Consider the following 25,471-nt stretch of genomic DNA (forward strand, 5'->3'; position numbering starts at 1 on the left):
ACGTTGTTGTTTATCCTTACTGATTGCAGTCTATGTGTCAGGAAGTCAATGATCCAGTTGCAGAGGGAGGAGCCAAGTCCTAGGTTTTGGAGCTTTGATATGAGCTTGGCTGGGATTATGGTTTTGAAGGCAGAGCTGTAGTCAGTGAATAGGAGTCTGATGTAGGAGTCCATGTCATTAGACTGTGATTATAGTTTAGTCTGGTATTGTCTCTTGGCATCCCTGTTGGGTTTGCAGATAAAGTTATACCGAGATTTCCTGTATAGGTCAGGGTTGCCTGTCTTGAACGCTTCAGACTCTTCAGTAGAGAGTGAATCTCCTGGTTAAACCATGGATTCTGGTTGGGTAACGTACCTACTACCTTCTTTGACACACAATCTTCTACACACTTGCTGATGAAGTCTGTGATGGTGCTGGCAAACTCGTTTAGGTTGGCTGCTGAGTTGTTGAATATGGACCAGTTCACTGACTCCAAGCAGTCGCGTAGGAGCTCTTCTGTAGCCTCAGACCAGCATTGCACAACCTTCTTAACTGGATTCTCTATTTAAGTTTCTGCTTATATGCCAGGAGAAGGAGCGCCATCTTGTGGTCCGATTTTCCGAAGTGTGGTCTGGGGATGGATCATCAGGCACCCTTGATATTTGTGTAGCAGTGGTCAAGGATGTTGGGGCCCCTGTTGGGACAGGAGATGTGGTGGTGGAATTTTGGCTGTACACTCTTGAGGTTGGCCTGGTTGAAGTCCCCGGCCACGATGAACAAGGCCTCCGGGTATTCTGCTTCATTGTTATTTATAGCGGTTACAATTCATCAAGCGCCTTCTTCACTTCCGCCTGGGGTGGGATGTAGACCGCTGTGATGATGGCAGAAGTGAACTCCGTGGAAGGTAGTATGAACGGTACTTCACAGTCGGGTATTCCAGGTCCGGGGAGCAGTTCGCCAGGGTCGCCATGTCCGAGCACCAGGAGGAGTTGACGAGGAAGCAATTCCCTCCACCCACTCCAGGTTCAGTCCTGGATGTGATTAACAGCAGGAATAACAGCAGAATCTAACCCGTCATCACTTGTGAACCCTTTGGTGTCTCAGCATGTTGGATGACTGAGTGAATCCCTTCCCGCAGTGAGAGCAGGTGAATGGCTTCTTTCCAGTGTGGACTTGATGATGTGTTAACAGGGCGGATGAATCACGGAATCTCTTCCCACAATCCGAGCAAGTGAATCGACTCTCCCCGGTGTGAACCCGCTGGTGTCTCCGTAATGTGGATGATGTTTGAAACCTCTTTGTGCAGTGAGAGCAGCTGAACGGTCTCTCCTCAGTGTGAATGCGCTGATGTTCCATCAATACCTGAGAGCTTTTAAACCCCCTCCCACAGTCAGAGCATTTAAAGGGTCTCTCGTTGGTGTGAGTGATGTTGTGTTTCAGCAAGTGGGATGACCGAGCGAATCTTTTCCCACAATCGGAGCAAGCGAATGGCCTCTCTTCGGTGTGAACCCGCTGGTGTTTCATCAGGTCGGATGACGTTCTAAACCTCTTCATGCAGTGAGAGCAGCTGAATGGCTTCTCCTCAGTGTGAATGCGCTGGTGGATCATCAGTACCTGAGAGCTTTTGAAACTACTTCCACAGTCAGAGCATTTAAAGGGTCTCTCATTGGTGTGAGTGACATTGTGGCTAAGCAGGTTGGGTAACTGACTGAATCCCTTCCCACACACAGTGCAGGTAAATGGCCTTTCCCCAGTATGAATGTGCTGGTGTGTCTGCAGGTGGGCTAACCGAGTGAATCCTTTCCCACATTCAGAGCAGAGGAATGGCCTCACTCCAGTGTGACTGCACTGATGCCTTTCCAGTTCGTACGGGGCTGTGAATCCCTTTCCACGGTCCCCACATTTCCATGGTTTGTCCATGGTCTGGGTGATCTTCTGTCTCTCCATGTTTGACAATCAGTTGAAGCCTTGTCCATACACAGAACATGTGTACACCTGCTGTGAATAGCATAGTATTTTTTCAGGCTGTGTAACAGGTTAAAGTTCTTTCCACGGTCAGTGGATTGGAAGTGATGTTTAAAATCTCTTGCAGCATACAAAATAAGCAAACATTTTTTGTTCCAGATTCAATGGCCGATGATATTAATTTCCTAAGAATTAAGTGACTCAGTCAGTTCTTGACTTGATGTTTAGTTTGAGATATTGGCCTCAAGCTCCTTCCGATCGAACATCCTGCAAAAAAAGTTTACAAAAGTCATCACTGTCAGTGCAGGATAGAAATTCAGAACAGATAATTCTATCAAACATTCTTTCCTCTCTCTTTCCCCCAAATACTCTAAAGCTCCATCCCACACACTCTCCCTGTATTCTCACTCTGCTGTATCTAATATTCACCATCCTAAATCTCCTGACGGTGCTTATTCAGGCTGATTGACAGATCCATGCTCACTGCTTCCTGTCCTGGACACGGAAACCTGAAAATCTTCATGCAGGCTGCCAGACATATGTTTATATTACTGGACAAAAATGTATGTAATATACAGACTGTACTCACTTCCTTTCCCTCCCAATTCTCATGAAGATACTGATTGATGCTGATCAACAAATCTAAACTCACTACAACCTGTACAAGGGTAGAGACTCTCCATCTAAGTACATTTACTGATTAGGCATGGGGAGATTCTGTGGGAGAATTTTATTCAGTCATGGAGTGGTCATCACTGGGTACTCGCTGCCCACATGGGTAGTGGAAGTCGAGATGACCAATAATTGAAAATGAAATTGAAGAAAATAGACTTTCAGGGGAACAGGGATATAGAGGGGGAATAGGACTGACTGTACAGACAGTCAGCATTGACTTGAGTTCCCAAATTGAATCTGTCAGTGTTGCAATGAGGGGAAATATGTAATGTAGGTACAGTACTATATTACAAAACTAGAAATTATAATACATGTATTTTGTTACAGAACCATCAATAATATCTATAATACATACCATATAACAACACTAGACATATCTCTGACCGAGCAAAGGATGTTAATATCTTTAAGGGAGAGAGAGAGACCTGGGCCAACCTTTCCAGAGTCTGCACCCTCCCTGGATTCACTTATTTTCCCTTCAGTTGCTGCAAGTCACCAATTGAAGGTCAGAATGAGACAATGAATGGAAAAAGGGAGAAAAGAAAGTGTTTTACTCACAGATGTTGGAGACAGGAGGAAGGTTCAGTCTGTGTGCAGCTCAAGCTCACTCAGGGTTGGGGAACAACAGCTTTGCTCGGCACAAACCTCCATGTCCAGCTTCTGCATTGAGACAATGGGGGAGCTCTGATTGGCGGAGGAGCAGAGTCCTTCCGGTCCTCCAATCTTCTCATTGGGCAACACCTCAGCAGTAAGGTCAACGGGGCGTGAGCTCCCCTGCACATGCGCAGCTTTCCTCTCCTTGGACATGCGCAATTCCGGGCCGAGGAGGGAGAGAGACTGAGCGGCTTCTCGCTCTGGCCGGAACCGTCAGCCGGTTGCCTGGAAACCTTGTCTAGAGGAGGTGCGGGGGGAATCGGGTGGGGGTGAGCGGATGGGTGCCGGGCACGAGAACTCGGAGACGTCACCGCGGAGCAGAGTGATTGCTATTGGCTGAATCAGGCAGGGCTCCATAGTGACGTTACCCAATTAGCTCCAGATTGAAACTTTCTCCTCTGTGCAACATCGAATCCGAGAATTTACAGTGCAGAAGGAGGCCATTCAGCCCATCGAGTCTGCACCGGCCCTTGGAAGGAGCACTCCACTTCAGCCCACACCTCCACCCTATCCCCGTAACCCAGTAATCCCACCAAACATTTTTGGACATCAAGGGCAATTTAGAATGGCCAGTCCACTTAACCTGCATATCTTTAGACTGTGGGAGGAAACCAGAGCACCCGGAGAAAACCCATGCAACACTGGAACAACGTGCAGATTCCACAGAGACTCGCCAAGCCGGGAATCAAACCAGGGATCCTGCCGCTGGGAAGCAACAGGGCTAACCACTGTGCTACCGTGCCACCCCTTCTGGGAGGAAATCAATGTTTCCCCCTTTCTATTACTTTTCTCATTCTGGAGGGTCATTGGTGACTTGCAGCAATCCTGCCTGTACATTACACACATTTTTAGTCCAGTAATATAGACATACGTCTGTCTGGCAGCCTGCATGAAGATTTTCAGGTCTCTGTGTTGCGGACCAGAAGCAGTGAGCATGGATCTGTCAATCAGCCTGAATCAGCACCTTCAGGAGAATTGGGAGGGTGAATATTAGATACAGCAGAGTGAGAATGGAGGGAGAGTGTGTGGGATGGAGATTTAGAGCTTTTGGGAAAAGAGAGTAACAGTTGTTCAATACAAACTTGAATTATCTGTTCTTAATTTCCAACCTGTGCTGGCAGTGATGTCTTTTTGTAATATCCTTTTACAGGATATCAGAAGGCGAGGATTTACAGACAGAAATCTCAAACCCAAATTCACATCCAAATCTGACTGCGTTACTCAGGCACTAGGGTGCAGAATATTCTTGTTTTTTGAACCTAGAAGGACAAGTGTTTGTTCTGTCTGCTTCAGAAGGCTTCAACCATCAGTGTGACTGGAAAAGCACTGAGATACACACACACCCGAGTGAGAGTGTTCCACTGACTGTGGAAAGAGCTCTAGCCAGTTACACAGCCTGAAAAAACATTGCACCATTCACAGCGGGGAGAGACCGTACACGTGTAAGACGTCAGCTGATTGATCTGGAGACAAAAGGGCACCCGCACCATGGAGAAACGGTGGACTTGTGGGGACTGTGGGAAGGGATTTAGGTACTCATCGCAGTTGAAAACTCATCTACGCAGTCACGCTGGGAAGAGGCCATTCAGCTGCTTGAAGTGCAGAAAGGGATTCAGTGATTCGTCCAGCCTGCGGCGACACCAGCGAGTTCACACTGGGGAGAAACCATTCACCTGCACTGAGTGTGGGAAAGGATTTACTCAGTTACATAGTCTGCAGACACACCAGCGATTTCACACAGGGGAGAGGCCGTTCCCCTGCTCTCAGTGTGGGAAGGAATTCAGTCAGCTAGCCCACCTGCTGTCACATAAGCGAATTCACACAGGTGAGAAGCCATTCAGATGCTCTGTATGTGGGAAGAGTTTCATTCAGTCATCCAACCTGCAGGCACACCAGCGGGTTCACACCGGGGAGAGGCCATTCATCTGCTCTGTGTGTGGGAATGGATTCACTCACTTAGCTACCCTCCAGACACACCAGCGAATTCACACCGGAGAGAGGCCATTCGTGTGTTCTGTCTGTGGGAGGGGATTCGCACACTTACCCGCCCTGCATAGACACTGTCGAATTCACACGGGGGAGAGGCCTTTCATCTGCTCTGTGTGTGGGAAGGGATTCATTCAATCATCCAGCCTGGTGAGACACAATGTCACTCACACCAATGAGAGACCCTTTAAATGCTCTGACTGTGGGATGGATTTCAAAAGCTCTAAGGTACTAATGGTCCACCAGCACATTCACACTGAGGAGAGACCATTCAGCTGCTCTCACTGCACAAAGAGGTTTAGAAGGTCATCCACACTGCGGAGACACCAGCGAGTTCACACTGGGGAGAGACCATTCACCTGCACCGACTGTGGGAAGGGATTCGGTTATTCATCGACCCTGCTGAGACACAAATTCACTCACACCAATGAGAGACCCTTTAAATGCTCTGACTGTGGGAGTGGCTTCAAAGGTTCTGAGGATCTGTTGTCCCATCAGCGCATTCACACTGAGGAGAGACCGTTCAGCTGCTCTCACTGCGCAAAGAGGTTTAAAATGTCATCCACATTGCGGAGACACCAGCGGGTTCACACTGGGGAGAGACCATTCACCTGTACCGTCTGTGGGAAGGGATTCGGTGACTTATCGACCCTGCTGAGCCACAATGTCACTCACACCAATGAGAGACCCTTTAAATGCTCTGACTGTGGGATGGATTTCAAAAGCTCGAAGGTACTGATGATCCACCAGCGCATTCACACTGAGGAGAGACCGTTCAGCTGCTCTCACTGCACAAAGAGGTTTAAAACGTCATCCACACTGAGGAGACACCAGAGAGTTCATACCGGGGAGAGCCATTCACCTGTTTCGTGTGTGGGAAGGGATTCACTCGGTCATTCCATCTGCTGAGGCACCAGCGAGTTCACAAGTGATGACAGGGGTTGTGATGTCTGCTGTTATTGCTGTTGGTAATCACATCCAGAACTGAACCATGTTCATTCTGAGAGTGGGTGAAGTGGGTGGTCGGAGGGTTTCTTTCTGCTGGACTGGCCGGACCCACATTTTTGTGCCCAGTGGGCTGATGCTCTTTGACACTGGGAGTGTTTGGAGACAAAAATACCTTTTTTGTTTGGGTGAACATTAGTATAGTTTTAGGTAGGCTTCATTTAATGTTTCTATGCCTGGAAGGCAGCTGCAGTTAGATTTTAAAGGTTATCTTTGAGGGACGGGGGGAGAGGGGGGTGGTTAGCTTCAATCCCAGCTGAGATACTATTGTGTTTAGAGAGCTTTTTCATCTGTCACGCAAGGTGGATATTAGGAAATTAGGTTCAGAAATGAGACCCCAATGTAGCAGGCAATTTAGGGGTGGAACAGACTGAGGGGAAAAAACCTGCCTGCACAGAGTCAGAGGGATGGACCCACACCTGGCCAAGCTACATTGTTGCAGTCAGACTTAAACTCGTTCGTGGGATGCCCCAGATCCATTGTTCTTTGGAACATTCCAGTCTGACCAGCAATTGGCCCATTACAGAGTCTGATGGCCTCTTTGTCCATCAATGGGAGGTTTGTTGCATACCAATAGCATAACTCTGTTCTTTTGTATAAATGGGAGTGGGCCATCAAATCAGCCAAAATAACAGTAATAAGTTCAAGTGTGGAAACACCAGAAAACCTGTGTTTGAGGGGTTGGGTGGAGTTAGAGAGAGAAAGAGAAGGAATGGTGTTTTAAACAGCTACCGGTAGAAGTTTGGGAAAAAGACGGAGAGAGGTTTTTCACAGTAACTTAAGTGCAGTGTTGATGTAAGCCTACTTGTGACACTAATAAAGATTATTATTATTATGAAAGTTGCCACCTTTGGTAAAGGGTCATGAATGAATGATCATAACAGAATAAAAATTGTTTTTTTAAATGCAAGTATCGCCTTTGCTCGTTTGTGCAAGTTGAACAAGAGCAAGAACTTTTAATAGGAAGCATTAAGTTTATGAAACTACATGTAATCTTTTAAAGTTAAGATTGAAGTTTAAAAGTTTAAATATAATTTTCATTTTGTTTTTGTTTTAATAAGGTTAGTTTCTAAAATAACCAAGCCCCATTTATTTTATTATCACTTGCGCACTGTTTTAAAACTTAAAAAGGTTCTGGTTCTGGTCCAACATTTTAGCCACTGGTGAGAACTGACCCGGCGTCCAAAACAAATTGGGGCTCGTGGCTGGGATAGTCTTATGTATAATTCCTTGCTTGGCTTGGGGTTATTGAACTTAAAGAGTGTGGGTGTGTGTGGATCGATTGCCTCCTTTCCCGGTTTGAAATATTGAATAGGGAGTGACTGGAGATGGTCCTTGCAGTTGCTAAAAGGTCTCCTGGGGGTGGAGGAAATCACTCAGGAAGATTTAAAAGGGAAATCGAAAGCAAAGGTTTTGAGTTTGGCAGAGGAACTGTAGTTAACCCTGCCAAAAGGGCCAAAGAAGGCAGAGATAATACAAACCATGCTTCAATATTTCAACTTACAGTATCACAGTCTAACCCATTAGAATTAGCTCAAATCCAATTAAAAATTAAAGATTTGGAAATGCTGTAAAAACTGAGAGAAATGGATAGGTGGACAAGAGCACTAAAAATAAACCAAACGGATGAGGCACTTTGGGAAATAATTATTTTGGAGGAATTTAAAGATTCGCTTCCCGTAGTAGTGAGAACTCATGTGGAACAGCAGAGCTAAAACGGCTGGACAGGCCGTAGATATGGATGACGATTTTGAATTGGTTTCGTAAAGCAAAATTTAGTGTTGACATCAATTTCAATCTGCGAAGGATAGAAACTGGGTATATGAGAAGTTCACAGGGGTCCATGCAGCGGAGGTGTAGTTGGTGATTGAGGAGAAGGACCCTTGCACTCAACAGGAGGAGCAGCATCAAACAGAGGCTGGTACTGAAGCATTCTGGGAGAAATCAGTGCCGTCACAGCAACTTGGAAGGGGATTGAGGAGGACCCACTGTCAAAGAACAGAATAGGCCCAAACATTACTGTAGTTTCCATCCCTCCCTCCTCCTCAAACACAAAACAATAGGGAGACAGTCTTTTAGGAGAGCACCTGACCTGCGAGGGACACTCTTCTGAGTGGGGATTTAAGAAGGCAGCTGATTGGTGAGTATGTCCTCGTGAATATTTTCAATCTGTTAAAGTAATTTAATATTTAGCAGAGGGTTGGTCATGACAGTTGGTGGAGCTTGGCATTCCACCTGCTAGATGTGGTCAATCATGGATGCTGACAACATCCCTGACAATTACATCTGCGGGAAGTGTATCCAGCTGCACTTGCTGACTGAACGAATGGATCGGCTTCAGCAGCAGCTGCAGGTACTAAGGAGCAACCAAATGGCGGGAAGCGTCATAGATAGAAGTAGAAGTTATAGAGACGTGGTCACACACAAGGTACAGGAAGATAGATGGGCGGCCGCTAGACAGGGCAGACAGTCAGTGCAGGAGTCCCCTGGCTGTCCCCCCTCTCTAACAAGTATGCCCTTTTGGATACTGATGAGGGGATGGCCCATCAGGTGACAGCATCAGCAATAGCCAAAGCGGTGGCACTACTGCTGGCCCTGCTGTGCAGAGGAGGAGGGCAAAGCATGATACAGCAATACTAACTGGGGGTTCGATAGTCAGGGGCACAGGTAGGCGCTTCTGTGGTCACAAAACAGACTCCAGAATGGTGTGGTACCAGCATCATGGATGTCTCTGAGTGGGTACAGGAGGGCAAATGGACAGATGCCATTGTGCACATTGGTACAAATGACAGACAGGAAGAGCAGCAAGGTCCTACAAAGTCATTATAGGGAGTTAGGTAGTAAGCTAAAAAGCAGGACCTCTGGGGTAGTAATTTCAGGATTACTCCCCATCCATGTGCTAGTGAGGCTAGAAACAAAAAGATAATACAGTTGAACACATGGCTAAAGAGCTCATGTAGGGGGAAGGGCTTCAGATAAGTGGATTGTTGGGATATCTTTCAGGGAAGGAAGGACCTGGACGAGAAGGACTGGTCTCACCTAAACTGGAGGGGCACCAATATCATGGCCGGGAGGTTTGCTAATGTGGTTCGGGACTAGTATGGCAAGGGGGTGGGAACTGGAGCAGCAGGTCGGCAAGTATAGAGACTGGGGAAGAGCTTGAGACTAAGACAAATGTAGCAAAGAGGGAGAGCAGGCAGAGGGAGGTCGCTGAACTCGGTGGGTCTGGAGCGCGTTTGCTTCAACACAAGAAGTATAACAGGTAAGACAGATGAATTTAGAGCCTGGATTAATGTGGGGAATTATGATATTCTTGTAATTAAGAAGACATGATTAAAGGAAGGACAGGACTGGCAGCTTAACGTTGTGGGATATCGATTTGTTTAGACGAGACAGAGGGGGTAGCAGAAAGGGTGGGGGAGTTTCATTCAGGTCAGGGAACATATCACAGTGTGATGAAGGAGGATATCTTGGAGGGATTCTGCAGTGAGGTATTATGGGTTGAGCTCACAAACAGGAAGGATGCAATCACAATGTTGGGGTTGTACTATCGGCCTCCCAACAACCAGCGGGATACAGAGGAACAGATATGTAGTCAGATTCTGGAAAGATGTGAAAGTAACAGGGTTGTTGTTGAGGGTGATTTTATTTCCCCCATATTGACTTGGACTCCCAGGGGTTTGGATGCAGAGCGATTTGTAAGGTCTGTCCAGGAGGGTTTTTTGAAACAGTATGTTGATAGTCCAATCAAGCAGGGAACCTTATTGGATCTGGTATTGAGGAATGAGCCCGGCCAGGTGATAAAAAATATCAGTCGGGGAACATATTGGGAATAGTGATCATAATTCCATAAGTTTTCGAATACTCATGGATAAGAACAAGAGTGGTCCTCGAGTGAGAGCGCAAACTTGGGGGAAAGCCAACTATAACAGAACTCGGCCAGAGCTGGAGAATGTGGATTGGGAGCGGCTGTTTGAGGGTAAATCTGCATTTGATATATGGGAGTCTTTTAAAGACCAGTTGATCAGAGTGCAGGACAGGCATGACCCTGCGAAAATGAAGGACAGAAATGGCAGGATTAGGGAATCATGAATGACCGGGGAAACTGTGAGACTAGTCATGAAGAAAAAGGGAAGCATACATAAGGTCTAGGCCAGGGTTTTTCAAACTCAGGGGCACGTCCCACGGGTGGGAGTCGGGAGGGTCGCAAAGTGATTAGTTGCAGCGTTCCCAAAGGGGGAAGAAGTCCCCAATAACCACGCCTGGCTTTTAAGAATGCCGCCGCTGGCAGTCCTCATCTGGTTGCGGCGTTTGAAGGGCGGTGCGAGGCTGGGCTGTGTGCTGGTGACTGCATGTGGGTGATGGGTGGGAACTGAGACTGACAGACGTCCATGTAGCCGCATGATGCTGACAGTGGTGGCCCCAGCTCGGAGCTCCACTCTGCACGCTGCTCAGCTTGTCCCCCGCCACCGATCAGCAGTATGTGACCTGCTGCTCTGTGGTCAAGCTGTTCAACGGCCGACACAATGTCTGATTGCACTCCCACAATGTGAAGTCCTGATCCGGTAGTGGTCAGCAGTCTGTGACTGGGGTGGATGCAGTTACTGGACAGTGGGAGCGAAGCCAGGCCAGGTTTGTCGGCAAGGAATATCAATCAAACCAGGCCAGTCAATACGGCTGACACATTGGGAATCGAACCTGGGACCCTGGCGCTGTGAAGCAACTGTGCTAACCAGGTATCTGGTATAACGACTTCCTCTAATGACCCCAAAATTCCCCACTCTGTATAATTAGTGTTGACATTGTTACAACACCCTGGGTGAGAGCACGGTCAATTCCAGCCCCACAGACCCCGGAGTTCCGACATAAGCGAATTAACCAATAGTTTGTGCATTTTCCTGAGATCTTTGACCCTTGACTGCTCCAATCAATGACTTACAGGCACAAGATCTTAAGTAAAATATGAAAAACTGTTTATTTATAATAGATACACATGTAATGGTAATAATAGAACAACGGGCTGCTAATCTAATCTAATTATTCCCCTAACACTGTCCCACCCTCCACCCACACATGGCAGACACACAGTGGGGGTAGGGAAGGGTTCAAAAAACGGGCATTAAACTGGGAATGTGAGATGAGTATCTTTGCTGAGGTGGTGGTCTTTGTAGGTAGCAATCTCGGGATGCAAGGTGTTAAAACCACTGATTGGTTTGGATCTTTTAGTTTCTGCCTTCAATTAGACCTCGCGGTCTGCAGGAATTCCTCTGGAGAGTCACCTTCACCAGATTGACTCACAGTATCACGAGATAATATTAGAAATCTCTACCTGAGAGTTTACAGCAGGTTCTCCATCCACTCTGCCTTCCAACTGCTTGTCTGGTCTTTGTGCAGGGTTTCTAGCTGTGGGATGAAGAGAAAGAGAAGGGTCTGGTCTTCAGGACCTTTTAGGATTCTCAGGAGAGAAATATCAGACTGGGCTTTTCCCTGCCTTTCAAACAGAGGACTAAGCTTTCACAGACTTGCTTGCAGCATTTCAATAAGAAGTTACTTTCACAGGCTTGTCTGGAGAATGTTTTAATCACCAGCCTTAGCTGATTGGAGAGAGTCCAGACCTGGTCACTCCAGGGTTTTAACAGAACTGAATTAAAATGGAGCCTGCGCTTCTTCATCACAGAAACCTCTGAAGTGCTCTATCAATCAGGATTGTAAACTGAATGAGTCCTGGATTTCGGAAGCATTGGTTTGCTGCAAGCCAAGTCCATCAAAATGACATCACTGGACTATGCCACATAGCACACTGCACTCAGGGGGGTTCTCTTGGACCAGTTCAAATAGCACATTAGACAGGAGGGTTTGAGTTTAAAACCAAAGTCTGCAGTTTCATAGCAGCCAACAAGACAGAAATTAAAAAGGAAAACAAGGGGCAGGTAAGGATTCAAAAGAGATTCCTTACAACATGGTTATAATGGGTATCACTAAAACAGTACCCATTAACATATTGTTATTCATAATACATTCAACATCAATACTATATACATGTGATAATCCCCTGAGCTGGCATCCAGTCAACCTACGCTTGGCATTTCGTGATGGATTAAATAGATGTTCATTTGTAACCCACAGTGGGACTATTCCCTCGCTATTTTGCCTTAGATTTTCTCACACCTGTTCAAGCGCCCACGATCCATAGGTGCTACGGACGTCATTCTTATTTGCATCATCCAAAATATCTTTTCCCTATCCCAACGAATTTATTAATGGAGACTGCATGATTTCCCAATAGAGGGGCCAAGTTTTAAATGACCAAGGTGATGTCTTGGTGTGTCCCCAGTTGAGTTCACTGAATCCCTTTCGCCTTCCCCATAATTCTTTTAGCTGTAACCTTAAAGCTCGGACCTTCAGGTTGACAGTTTCTAGACCAATAGAATTAATCTGGTACTAAAAGCCGTAGTGGTATTCGCCAAGCCACGTTTTAACCTGTTTTTCTCCTCGGTGCAGCTATTGGCCATGTCCCGCCGGTATAATGGCCTACTTCGCTCATTGAGGCAGGGCTATGCCTGTAATGTTTAGGAATACGGGCACCAGCTCATGGTGTACATTATCATAGAAAATCTTATTCTCATTCATTAATACATGCGATCTCTGGCACAGGACTCATGGCTGGATGAAGTGGGTCAGTTGGCACGGGTGGTGACGAGGTCTTGACTGCTTCTGTGGTGATGTCAAGTGAGCGGGTACACTTCACATTCCTGTGACTGGTCATCAGTCCCACGAGAATCGTTACGGTTGTTGACATTCGATAAACTTAAGCAAATGCCCGTCCCAGTCGTCACCGGTTGGCTGGTGTTAATGTTCTATAAAACAAGATCAGTCAGTGAGGCGCTTTGGTTGTGATCAGTGTTTCTGGCGCCCTCCTCCTTGGATGTCCAGCCAGTGCATGTATCCCTGATCATAGTTACTTTGCACAGTCCCACTCACTCGGGTGGAATCCGGGTTTGTCAGCTGATAACATTTTCTTTTAAAGTAGTTTTCACATTCCAGAATTGTCACTAATTCAAACAACAGTGTGGTTGTCTTTTAGATTTCCATTAAGTCTATTTCAGCTCCTTTTCAAATGAAACCATCTCAATTCTCTTTCACTTTCATCCCGCCACATCCATCTATCACCATCTTGTTCTTGGCTCGCCGTTCACTCCGCCGTAATCCGTCGACAAACAGGGTCACATCGATCTCCTCAACTGGATTTTTACCCTATTCACTTCCTCAGCTCCCATCTGCATAGACATGATCCTTTTCCTGAATGTTCAGAGATCCCACTCAATGATACTGGGATGTTTCCCTCATCCTTAACTACTGTAATTCGCCCATTGAAGGAATAGACTCTTCCCTTTAGCGTCTGACACGGTTCTCAATCTTCCCGTGTTTACAGCCTGCACTAAGGGGGTTCTATGTGAATTTTCTATATCCAGCAGCAACTGCTGATTGCTTGTTAGAGTAATCGGCTACAGGGCACAATTTTAACCCTTACCTTTCTATCTCTTTTCCATCTTGTTGTCAATTGTTACTCAGTATTTCATTCTCCTTGACCTTTATATTGTTTCAAATCGGAGACATGCTTTTTTTTTAATTCTCTCTCTCTCATGATCAATTTAAGATTCTCTTAAGATTAGTTTCTCTGAGTTTGCACATTCTCTCTGTGTCTGCGTAGGTTTCACCCCCACAACCCCCCAAAAATAGGCAGATTAGGTGGATTGATTACGCTAAAATGCCCCTTAATTGGAAAAACAATAATTGGGTACTCTCAATTTATATACCAAAAAAAGGCTAGTTTCTCTGTTGCCTTGAGTTTTCTAAAAAGTATTTATGAATTCTTGAAAACATTTAAAAAAATATATTTTTATTGCCATTTCTCCTATTTCTAAACAGTTGGATGTGACATCAAATTTTTCTTACCCGTGCTAATTTCCTTTATTATACAGAGAGGTTTAGTATGTCCTTCATTTAACTGACCCTATGTACATTTTGCTGCCCTCTGGATTGGTCAATAGCTCCTCCCACCCCCACCCTGGCTTCAGCTGTGTTTTTCTTTTATTTTCCGGGAAAGAGGGGCAGGTAGCCCCTCCGCCTCTTCTCTTGTGGTTTCCCCACCTTTCTTCCGTCTCCATTCGGGTTCTGGTCAGGTGCACTCTGTGCCCCACTTTGAGCTGCATTAGGCTTCGCCTTGCGCAGGAGGAGGTGGAGTTCACCCTGCTCAGTGCTTCACTCCAGAGTCCCCACCCTACCTCCGTCCCCAGTTCATCCTCCCATTTTTGTTTGGCCTCGTCCAGTGGTGTTTGGGCTCTGTCTAGTAGCTGTCGATTTATTTTCCCACATAGCCCCTCCTTCTCGCTGTTTGTGCCAATCAGGTCCTATAGTAGTGTGGTTTATGGGGCCCCAGGGTACCCTACTGTCTCTTTGCAGGGGAATTGTTTTATTCGGAGGTGTCTCAATTCCTGGCCTTTTGCTAGTTTCCACTTCGTCGTCAGTTTGTCCAGTGTCGCCAGACTGCACCCTACGTAGAAGTCCCGGACTGTCAGTGTGCCCCCGTCCTGCCTCCATCTTTTGAAGGTGGTATCTCGCATGGCTGGGGGGATCTGTGATTGCCGCAGATGGGGGCCATGGGGGCCATTTTAGTTACCCCGAAGTGCTGTGTTGACTGGGTCCACATTCCCAGCGTGGCCGCTACCACTGGGCTTGTTGTGTATATTGCTGAGGAGGACGGGAGTGCTGCTGTGGCCAGGGCCCAGAGGGTCGTTCCTTTACAGGACACCTCCTCCATTTGTACCCAATCTTTGTCGGGTTCTTGTACCCATCCCCTCACTCTTTCTGCCGTTGCTGCCCAGTGGTAGTATTGTAGGTTTAGTAAAGCCAGCCCCCCCTTTTATTTTCCTTCTTTGCAGTGTCGGTTTGGGAATTCTCGGGTTCTTACCCCCGACACAAACACCATGATTAAACTGTCTAGGATTTGGAAAAAGGCCTTGGCGATGAAGATCAGAATGGATCTAAACAGGAAGAGGAACCTTGGCAGTACGTTCATCTTGATTGTCTGCATTCTCCCCGGCAGGGAGAGTGGGAGTGAGCCCCAGTGTCTTTTCTAACTTCCTCCAGCAGACTGGTCAGGTTCCACTTGTGGATCTGTGTCCAGTTTCTGGCTCTCTGAATCCCCAGGTAACGGAACATGTTCTGAGCCGTTTACTAGTGGACTCGCTGATGTCTCCGCAGGTGGGATGACCGAGAGAATCTCTGCCCACACAAAGTGCAGGTGAACGGCCTCTCCCCGGTATGAACTCGCTGATGTCTCCGCAATGTGGATGATGTTTGAAACCTCTTTGTGCAGTGAGAGCAGCGGAATGGTCTCTCCTCAGTGTGAATGCGCTGGTGTTCCATCAGTACCTGAGAGCTTTTAAACCCACTCCCACAGTCGGAGCATTTAAAGGGTCTCTCGTTGGTGTGAGTGACATTGTGGCTCAGCAGGTTGGATGAATGAGTGAATCCCTTTCCACACACTGAGCAGGTGAACGGCTTCTCCCCAGTATGAACTCGCTGGTGACTCTGCAGGTTGGATAACCGAGTGAATTTCTTCCCACACTGAGAGCAGATGAATGGCCTCTCACCATTGTGAACTCTCAGGTGTGTCCGCAATGTGGATGATGTTTTAAAACTCTTTGTGCAGTGAGAGCAGTTGAACGGTCTCTCCTCAGTGTGAGTGCGCTGGTGGGACATTAGCTCCTGAGACCTTTTGAACCTATTCCCACAGTCAGAGCATTTAAAGGGTCTCTCATTGGTGTGAGTGACATTGTGGCTCAGCAGGTTGGATGACTGAGTGAATCCCTTCCCACACACGGTGCAGGTGAATGGCCTCTCCCCGGTGTGAACTCGCTGGTGTGTATGCAGGTTGGATAATTGAGTGAATCCCTTCCCACACTGAGAGCAGGTGAATGGTCTCTTCCCAGTGTGACTGCGTTGATGAATTTCCAGCTTAGATGGATATTGAAATCCCTTCCCACAGTCTCCACATTTCCACACTTTCTCCATGTTTTTCGCCTCTTTGTATCTCTCCAGTTTGGATATTCAATTAGAGCCTTGATCACACACAGACAGAACACGTGTACAGTCTCTCTCCACTGTGAATGGTGTGATGTGTTTTCAGGCTGTAACTGGTTAAAGCTCTTTCCACAGTCAGTGCTCTGGGACACTCTCACTCGGGTGTGTGTGTCTCGGTGCTTTTCCAGACACACTGACATTTAAAATCTGTTGAAGTCGACAGAATAAACATTTCTCCTTCTAGATTCAAAGGCCGATGATATTCAGGTCTCGATGAATCGACTGACTGTCAGTTCTTGACATGGTGTTCGTTTTGAGATTTTTTTCCTGTAAATCCTCACTTTCTAATATCCTGCAAAAGGGGGTTACAAAAATCATCACTGTCAGTACAGGATAGAAATTCAGAACAGATAATGCTAGTTTTGATGGAACATCCTCTCTCATTCCCCAAAAGCTGTAAATCTCCATCCCGCACACTCTCCCTCCATTCTCACTCTGCTGTATCAATTCTGCTGTATGCAGAACTGGTTTAGCTCAGTGGGCTAGACAGATAGTTTGTGACGCAGAACAAGGCCAGCAGCGTGGGTTCAATTCCCGTACCGGCTAAGAATTCTGAATTCTCCCTCTGTATACCCAAACAGGTGCCAGAATGTGGTGACTAGGGGCTTTTAACAGTAACTGCATACTTATGACAATAAAAGATTATTATTACTATTCACACTCCCAATGCTCCTGAGGGTGCTGATTCAGGTTGAGTAACAGATCCACGCTCACTTCCTGTCCTGGACGCAGAGATTTGAAAATCTTCATGCAGGCTGTCAGATAATTATGTACATTACTGGCTTAAAAATGTGTTTAAGGTATAGGTTTGTTCCAGTTGGTTGAGAAACATGCATTTTGATTGATCATGATCTTGATACTTGCTGCCTGTAAGGGTAGACAAGCAGAGATGATCAATAATTTCTAAATGAAATTGGATAGTCGCTGCAGGGTTACAGAATGGGACCCACTCGAGACTGACAGAGTCAGCATCAACTCGAAATGTCCATTGGATTCCTGATCTTCTGTAATAAATCTAACCGGAAATATATAACGTAGCTACAGTACTATAGTAATAATAATCTTTTCTTGTCATAAGTATGACGTTACTGTGAAAAGCCCCTAGTCACCATATTCTGGCACCTGTTTGGGTAAACTGGTACAGGAATTGAACCCACGCTGCTGGCCTTGTTCTGCATTACAAACCAGCTGTCTAGCCCACTGAGCTAAACTAGCTCCAGTACTGGAATAATCAATGTACTTTATTCCAAGGCCATCAATAATGTATCTAATCTGTACAATTTAACAACACGGTATATCGCTGTCCTCATAGAATCAGAGAGTTTCACACAGAGCAAGAGGCCCTTCAGCCCATCCTGTCTGCACTGGTTATCAGGCACCTCTCTATTCTCATCCCATTTTCCAGCACTTGGTCCATAGCCTTGTGTGCTGTGGCTTATCAGGTGCTCATCTAAATGCTTCTTCAATGTTGTGAGGTTTCCCGCCTTTACCACAATTTCAGGCAGCGAGTTCCATATTCCACCATCCTCTGGTGAAAAAGTTTTTCCTCAAATACCCTCTAAATCTCCTGCCCCTCATAAATTTATGCCTGCTGTTTATCGACAAGTCTACTAAAGGGGAACGGTTTCTTACAATCTACTCTTGCGATGTCTTTTATAAATTTGTAGACCTCAATCACTTCCCCCTCAGCTTCCTCAGCTCTAAGGAGAACAACTCCTAACCAGCCTTTCTTCATAACTGAATCGTCCAGGCAACATCCTGGTGAATCTCCTCTGCACCCTTTCTAGTCTAATCACATCCTTCCTCTAGTGTAGCGACCAGAACTGCACACACTACTCCAGCTGTAGCCCAATGAGCATTTTATACAGCTCCATTATAACCTCCTTGCTCCTATATTCTATACCTCAGCTGATAAAAGCAAGTATCCTACATCACTTATTAACCACCTTATCTCCATGTCTTTCTGACTTCAGAGATCGATGGACATGCACACCAAAGTCCCTCTGGTCCTCTATGCTTCCTAGGATCCTACCATTCATTGTATATTCCCTTGCCTTGTTAATCCTCCCAAATTGCATTACCTCACACTTTTCAGAGTTAAAATCATTTGCCACTGTTGACCATCTAACAAGACCATCTATAGCGTCCTGTAATATAAGGCTTTCCTCCTATTTACCACTCCACCAATGTTTTGTCATCTGCATATGCTCTTGCCTCCTACATTCACGTCTACATCATTAATGTACACTACAAACAGCAAGGACCCAGCAGCAATCCTATCGGAACACCCTTTGGACATAGGGTTCCAGTCACAGACAACCTTCGACCATCACCCTCTGCCTCCTGCCACAAAGCCAATTTGGGATCCAATTTGCCAAAATGCCCTGAATCCTTTGGGCTCCTACCTTTCTGGCAAGTCTCCCATGACAGACTGAAGCCTCACTGAAGTCCATGTAGACCACATCAACTGCATAACCTTCATCACCTAGTCACCTCCTCGAAAATTACAAATAAAATTTGAAAGACACGATCTCCCACTGACAAAACCATGCTGACTATCCTTGATTAAACCTTACCTCCCCAAGTGGAGGTGAATTCTGGCCCTCAGAATTGTTTCCAATAGTTTCTCCACTACTGAAGTTAGACTCACTGGTCTGTAATTCCCTGTTTTTTCCCTTCCCTTTGTGAACAATGGAACCACATTATCTGTCCTCCTGTTCTCCGGCACCGCTCCTGTGACAAGAGTTGATTTGAAAATTGTCGGAGCCTCTGCAATCTCCTCTCTTGCCTCCCACAGCAGCCTGGGATACATCTCATCTGAGCCTGGGGACTTAAACAAGTCACCAATTGAAGGTCAGAATAAGAACTGGAAAGGGGGAGAAGAGAAAGTGATTTACTCACAGATGTTGGTGGAGCTCGGGTGAAATTATACCGGGGTTGGTAAAACCCGGTGAACACCCATGAGAGATGGGACCCTGCCCTCTTCTATTGTTCTAGATGTATGGCATACATATCTATCCCCGAGATATCTTCCGTCGATTTCCCCCGCGCCTTATTCTGCTTAATTATTCACACTGCCACCTCTGTTATATTAAAGGGCACTGATCTCAGGGGTATTCCCCCTTTTGCATGGATTGGTACATGGGCAAACACCCAACAGCTAGAGACATCGATGCCTTTCGCATATGCATATGACATGTACAAGTAGGTATTTACATGCAAGTCCCATTCATTCCGCGCTGGGAGTCTATTCCCGGTTACTACCATCAAACATATTATCATTATTACAGCAAACATCATGGGTCTTCTGCAGCTCTTCGGAATTTTGGTTGTGTGGAGTTACCTGGTTTGAACATAAATACATATTTTTACTCTCAGTATACTTTTAATTGTGTCCAATGTATCCATCGTCCCATACCCTCTATGTCCACACATACACAGGTATCCCCACTAATCAGGACTTGGTGCGGCTCCATCCATCTGGGGGCGATCCCAGGCTTTTCAGGTAGCACCTTTACCATCACCTTCATCCCTGCTGTAGGGACATCAGGGAATGCGGTCCAGAAAATGTCCAGATTTTTATCCTCCGTCTCCTGTCCAGTCCACACTGGCTGCCGCATTTCCTTTCACTGATCTCTAATATGTATCTACGCGTCCTGTCCCTTATCGGACCTATTTCTTCTCCCCCCTGTTATTATCCCCTGTTTAGTTGTGTAGCTCATCCCGTCATCACCTCATAGGGTGATAATCCAATTGTTCGGTTTCGGCTCGCTCTTAACTTCATTAGGAATGAGCAGCACATCTACCCATTGCTGCTGTTTCTCCCCTAGAGTCTTTGTCTTTAGGGTCCTATTCATCCGCTCTACCATTCCTGAGCTTTGGAGATGGTAAGGGATGTGGAATTTTTGTTTGATCCCCATCAACTCATATGTTTTCTTCATTACTCTTCCAGTAAAGTGTGTTCCTTGGTCCGAATCTAATTGCAAGGGTACCCCCCAGCGAGGAATCACGTCCTTGGCTAATATTCGTGCCACGGTTGTGGCTGTGCAGTCTCAGGTTGGGAATCCCTCGACCCATCTGGTAAATTGGTCAATTATTACTGGGCAGTATCGTTTCGCCGGCTCGGGGGTTGTGATCCGGTAAAGTCAACTTGGAGATTCTCCCAGGGTCCCTTTGGTCTTGGCTGATGTGCCACGCGGATCTTTACAGAGCGCCCCGGGTTATACTGCGCACATGGGATGCATCTCTTGACAGTGCTTAGCTATATCTCTCCCCATTCCTGGCCACCACCATTCCTTAATAATAATATAATAACCGCTTATTGTCACAAGTAGGCTTCAAAAGCTCCTCGTCGCCACATTCTGGCAGCTGTTCGAGGGGGCTGGTACAGGAATTGAACCCGTGCTGCTGGCATTGTTCTGCATTACAAGTCAGCTGTTTATCTCACTGTGCTAAACCAGCCCCTTTCCAATTAAGTGCATCATGGTCTCTCTTGCTGCCTGGTCCATTCCATGGTGTAATTCAAGGAGGGTCTGCCTGATGCAGGCAGGGGCAATTCCCCTTCTATCCTCCCTCCAAATTCCTTTATTTGTCTTCCCCCCTTTTTTTTAAATCCCATTTGTCCTTTTCTTCCCTTGTTATGTCTTTGTATAATTGTTCAACACTGATGTCTTCTACCTCGGCACTCATGATGGGAATGTCGTGTTCCAGGGCAAATTGGGCTGCCTTGTCTGCTGCTTCGTTGCCTTTTTGTTGGGGTGTCTCTACTTTCTGGTGGGCCTTAATATTTATCACTGCTACCTGTCTCAGTAACCTTGTGGCTTCCAATAAGGCTTCTATACGCTGTTGGTGTTTTATCCTATCTCCTCCAGAAGTGACAAAGCCCCTCCTGTCCCATGCCGTCATATAGTCGTGCACGACCCCGAAGGCATACCTACTATCTGTGTATATGTCCACCATCTTCCCCTTGGCCTGAGTGAAAGCCACCAATTCAGCCACCTCTGCTGACACCTGTGCTCCTTCCAGCCTTCCCAAGAGGACTGTTCTTAATGTGTCATCTACTACTGCCCATCTGGTTCATGGGGACCATTGACATATTTTCTAGATTCATCTGTGGTAAACACTGTTACACCTGTATTCGGTGATGGAAGGTAGGACCTGTACTACAGGTTCGCCAGGAGCCCCTGCCTGCTGGCTCCGCCCAGTAGGAGGAGCATGTCCTCTACTCAGCAGCCATTTTGCCAGCTGCTGTGGGAGGCCACACGTCTTACTGCAATAAAGCCACAGTTGTTTCCAACCTTAGTCTTTGTACAATTGATCATGCATCACCATCTACATCCAGGTGAGTTCTGGGGTTTCTCGAGGGTCTTCTACTATCGTTTTGCCTACCTCCTCATCTATCTCGAGTATACATAGTATTCTCCTGTATATATGATTCCTTCTGTAGGGTTTCCCGGTGGCCTTTATCAAGATCACTGATCTATCTTTAGGAATGAAGACTGTTTCCCAGTGGGCCTGTCGTAGGTTTGAGACTGATCTGAGCTTACTGTTGTTCAACATTTCTACAATGGGATGCCGGGTGTGTAAGATGATATCTCCGGTCATTACTGTAGGTTCGCTGACCCTGACCGCCCAATGCTGCGCAGTCCAGAGCTGCCACGCAGCGAGACAAGCCCGCCACTCCGGGCGACTATCTTGTTGAGTAATATGCCACTGGTCTTCGCCTGTCCCCATGGACTTGGGTCACTACTGCGGCACAGGACTCACCTTCGTTCCTGCAATGTCTGTGGATCGGCTTTCAGGGGTCTGGTAGACCAAGGCCGGGGGCTGAAGTCAATGCTTGTTTTAACTTCCCATCTGCTTCTTCCTGTTCCGGTCCCCAGTCTATGGACTGGGTGCCAGGATTTCCCCCTTTTACCAGTCTTTGAAAAGGCTCCATTATGGCCGCAAAGTTAGGGATAAAATTCTGACTATAATTAAACAGCCCTAAAACCTTCCGAACTCCGCGGACAGAGATATCTTCTGGATTGCCGCTCGGCTTCCTGGGGCATGGTTCGGGTTCCCTGGGATATCTGTTGCCCCAGATAAATGACGGTCTTGCGTCCTATCTGAGCCTTTTTGGGGTTTACCTTACGTCCTCCTGTTGCTAATGCCTGTAGGACCTCCGTCAATGTTGCGGCGTGTCCGGGTTCAGCGATCAGCAGATCATCTACACACTGCAGAATTGTGCTGCGATACAGGCTTAAGTCCACCCTTTCCAGCTGGGAGTTCATAACACGGTGGAATATGGCCGGGCTGTTGTGAAATTCCTGCGGCAGCCTTGTCCATGTGTATTGTTTATCCCCTACATGAAGGAAAATTTATTCTGGGACTCTGGATCCAATGGTACAGACCAGAATCCATTAGCTATATCTAAAACTGTGAATATCTTGTGTTCTGGGTTCAAAATAGTAGCTGAGCACGAGACTATGGGGTGTAATTTAGGAGTCACCTTTTTCAATTCTGTGTAATCGATGGTCAGACGGAATGCTTTATCAGGTTTAATTACTGGCCATACTGGTGAATTTGTAGTACTCTCGGTCAGCCTAATTATTCCCTTCTCTTCTAAATCCAGAACAATTTCTTGTACTGCCTGTTATGCCTTGGGCTTCATGGGAAATTGCTTATGGGGTTTATGACCAGGTCCTTGGAGGACGATGGGTTCTACAGGGACCTCCCCCATCTCCTGTTTTGTTTTGGCCCATACCCCATGCATCAATCTACACACAGTGCCGAAAGGCCCCGGCTCCTCAGCCCAATCTCCTCACTTTGGCCATGTTGTAGCAATGTTGCTTGAATCGGTCCTTGGACTGTCACCTCGTGGCCAGTGAACCTTCTGGTTCGCTGTGTCTATCAGTATATTCGGTTCTTTTAGTAGGTCCATTCCCAGGACCTCATTATTAGGGCGTACAAAAATCCTGACTGGTATAAGTCGGTCAGCTATGTCTAATGTAACTGTTTTGCTCTTATAGGCTCGGGTCCTTGAACCCCCCAATCCATATTCTTTTGTAAGTGGCAAGGGTTCCTAAACCGTTCAAAATATCCTGCTTCTCAAGTGGAGTGAGACTTTGGGCGGGATTCAGAAAGAATCGGCGGGGCGGGCAACTCCGGCGCCGAGGAGTGGCGTGAATGACTCCGGCGTCGGGCCGCCCCAAAGGTGTGAATCCTCCGCACCTTCAGGGGCTAGGCTGGCACCGAAGTGGTTTGCGCCTCGCCGGCCGGCGGGGAAAGGGCTTGGCACCACGCCAACCGGTGCCGAAGGGCCTCCGCCGGCCGGCACAAGTTAGCGCATGCATGGGAGTGCCAGCATGTGCTGGTGTCATTCCAGTGCATGCGCAGGGGGCATTCATCTCCGCGTTGGCCATCGCGGAGATCCACAGCGGCCGACGCGGAAGAACAGAGTGCCCCCACGGCACAGGCCCGCCCGTGGAACGGTGGGCCCCGATCGCGGGCCAGGCCATCATGGGGGCACCTCCCAGGGCCAGATTCCCCCCCCCCCCCCCCCCCCCGGAGGCTGCCCGCGGAGCCAGGTCCCGCCGGTAAGTACCTGGTGTAATATACGCTGGCAGGACCGGCCGTAAAAGGGCAGCCACTCGGCCCATCGTGGGCTGGGGGGGTGGGGGGGGGGTCGGAGAATCCCGCCCCTTGTCTATATCATTTGTGCCATTAGCATACCGCTGAAAGGGTGCACAGGGGACTCCTGTTTCCTCTTCCCCATCCTATTTTGGTGGGGCGGAGGCATTGAAAAGTAAAAAATGAAAATCGCTTATTGTCACGAGTAGGCTTCAATGAAGTTACTGTGAAAAGCCCCTAGTCGCCACATTCCGGTGCCTGTCCAGGAAGGCTGGTACGGGAATCGAACCATGCTGCTGGCCTGCTTGAAAAGCCAGCGATTTAGCTGAGTGAGCTAAACCAGCTTACTCAGGGTGGTGGGTTTCTGAGTTCCACTAGTTGATGGACCAGGATGATCCTGGCCATTTTGGTCGTGTCCCGTTTTTGTCCATCCCACCACTTGCTCTGCGCTGTGAGGGACACTGTGGGATCCCAACCTTCTTTACGCATTTTCTTCACTAACTCTTTGCGTGCATTTCAGGGACTCAGGGACCCCGGGGAGGCCCCAGGTCGGTGGTCCTCTACCACTCGCTTCCATGACTTGTTAACTCATATCACCTGCTCACCATGAATCTGGTTCCGCTCAGGCGACTCGTTCTCAGAGGTCTTCCCACTCGTCCACCTCTAGAGGTGGGGGTCTGACTTGTAACTGATGTCGTTATGGTGATGGCACCTCGACCGTTGACACATGGCAGTCTATGCGTCTCAGATTCCCAACTAACTCTGGCCGTCACGCGGGGCTCAATCGCACTCTTAATTCAGGCTCAGTGTGGGTCCTCGAGCAGCTTCCGATCACAACGCGTTTAATAGCAAGATAGACAAATTTGAAATTGTGTCTCTTACTCACTCGGTCTGACTGCCTGATCCACTGAATACTTCACCGTCCGGCCGCCTCACCAAATCACTCTAATTCCTGGCTGTCAGAACTTTGACTACTTGCCCAGTTCACTGGCTCAGGCGGCATTCCAGCTTGTTACAGAGCTCTGGGAGAAGAGTCCCAGACTCTGTGGTCTGTGGAAACATCTTCTGGTTCAAGCCAGGGCTTACACTGGTTTAACATAGTTTCAAAAAGCGGATTAGTTTGTGTACTCATTTACATGGAGCCAATCGATTCCCTTATTAACACATTGAGATCACATTTCTCCAATCAATTCCTTACACATTAGGTTACATTGTTCCAATCAACTCTTTACAATCGTGATTATATATTGGTTATGGTGTCTCAGTTAGTGACGCACAAAGAGGGCCTCTTCCTCTTTTGCTGCTATTTTGACAGTTTGGTCACCAGCTCCTGTGGTTGTGGAGCAATGGGTCAGTTACATACACAGGATGCACCTGGTCAGGGGCCACTTATTTTCCCCAAAGTTTGTGTTTAGCAGAATTCAGTGTTCGTACAATAGTCAAGAATCCC

The 25,471-nt window shown here is 47.2% G+C and overlaps 3 protein-coding genes across 6 annotated transcripts; 1 reads left to right on the top strand and 2 right to left on the bottom strand.

Annotated features, from left to right (window-relative positions):
- Positions 1-750: 750 nt before the first annotated feature.
- LOC119951224 (zinc finger protein 436-like) lies at positions 751-24,646 on the bottom strand. 4 transcript variants are annotated; one of them, XM_038774265.1, is made up of 3 exons: positions 24,627-24,646; positions 11,594-13,121; positions 751-2,211 (listed from the first exon to the last, which is right to left on the bottom strand). In XM_038774265.1, exon 3 carries the CDS (start codon positions 1,924-1,926, stop codon positions 1,057-1,059), a length of 870 nt encoding a protein of 289 aa, XP_038630193.1. In that variant the 5' UTR covers positions 1,927-2,211; positions 11,594-13,121; positions 24,627-24,646; the 3' UTR covers positions 751-1,056. The 4 variants fall into 4 exon arrangements, with proteins under 4 accessions (XP_038630193.1, XP_038630191.1, XP_038630192.1 ...); XM_038774263.1 differs by lacking the exon at positions 24,627-24,646 and having other exon boundaries at positions 11,594-13,354; XM_038774264.1 differs by lacking the exons at positions 11,594-13,121; positions 24,627-24,646 and adding an exon at positions 3,178-3,451.
- Positions 3,391-7,168, top strand: LOC119951204 (gastrula zinc finger protein XlCGF26.1-like). Its single transcript, XM_038774232.1, has 2 exons — positions 3,391-3,520; positions 4,424-7,168. The coding sequence occupies exon 2, from the start codon at positions 4,762-4,764 to the stop codon at positions 6,166-6,168; it is 1,407 nt and encodes a 468-aa protein (XP_038630160.1). The 5' UTR covers positions 3,391-3,520; positions 4,424-4,761; the 3' UTR covers positions 6,169-7,168.
- Positions 15,282-16,073, bottom strand: LOC119951254 (gastrula zinc finger protein XlCGF49.1-like). The gene has a single exon (XM_038774313.1). It carries the CDS (start codon positions 16,027-16,029, stop codon positions 15,502-15,504), a length of 528 nt encoding a protein of 175 aa, XP_038630241.1. The 5' UTR covers positions 16,030-16,073; the 3' UTR covers positions 15,282-15,501.
- Positions 24,647-25,471: the final 825 nt, after the last annotated feature.

The sequence above is a fragment of the Scyliorhinus canicula genome, chromosome 17 (genome assembly GCF_902713615.1).
Source record: "Scyliorhinus canicula chromosome 17, sScyCan1.1, whole genome shotgun sequence".
In the NCBI taxonomy this organism is placed as follows: Eukaryota; Metazoa; Chordata; class Chondrichthyes; order Carcharhiniformes; family Scyliorhinidae; genus Scyliorhinus; species Scyliorhinus canicula.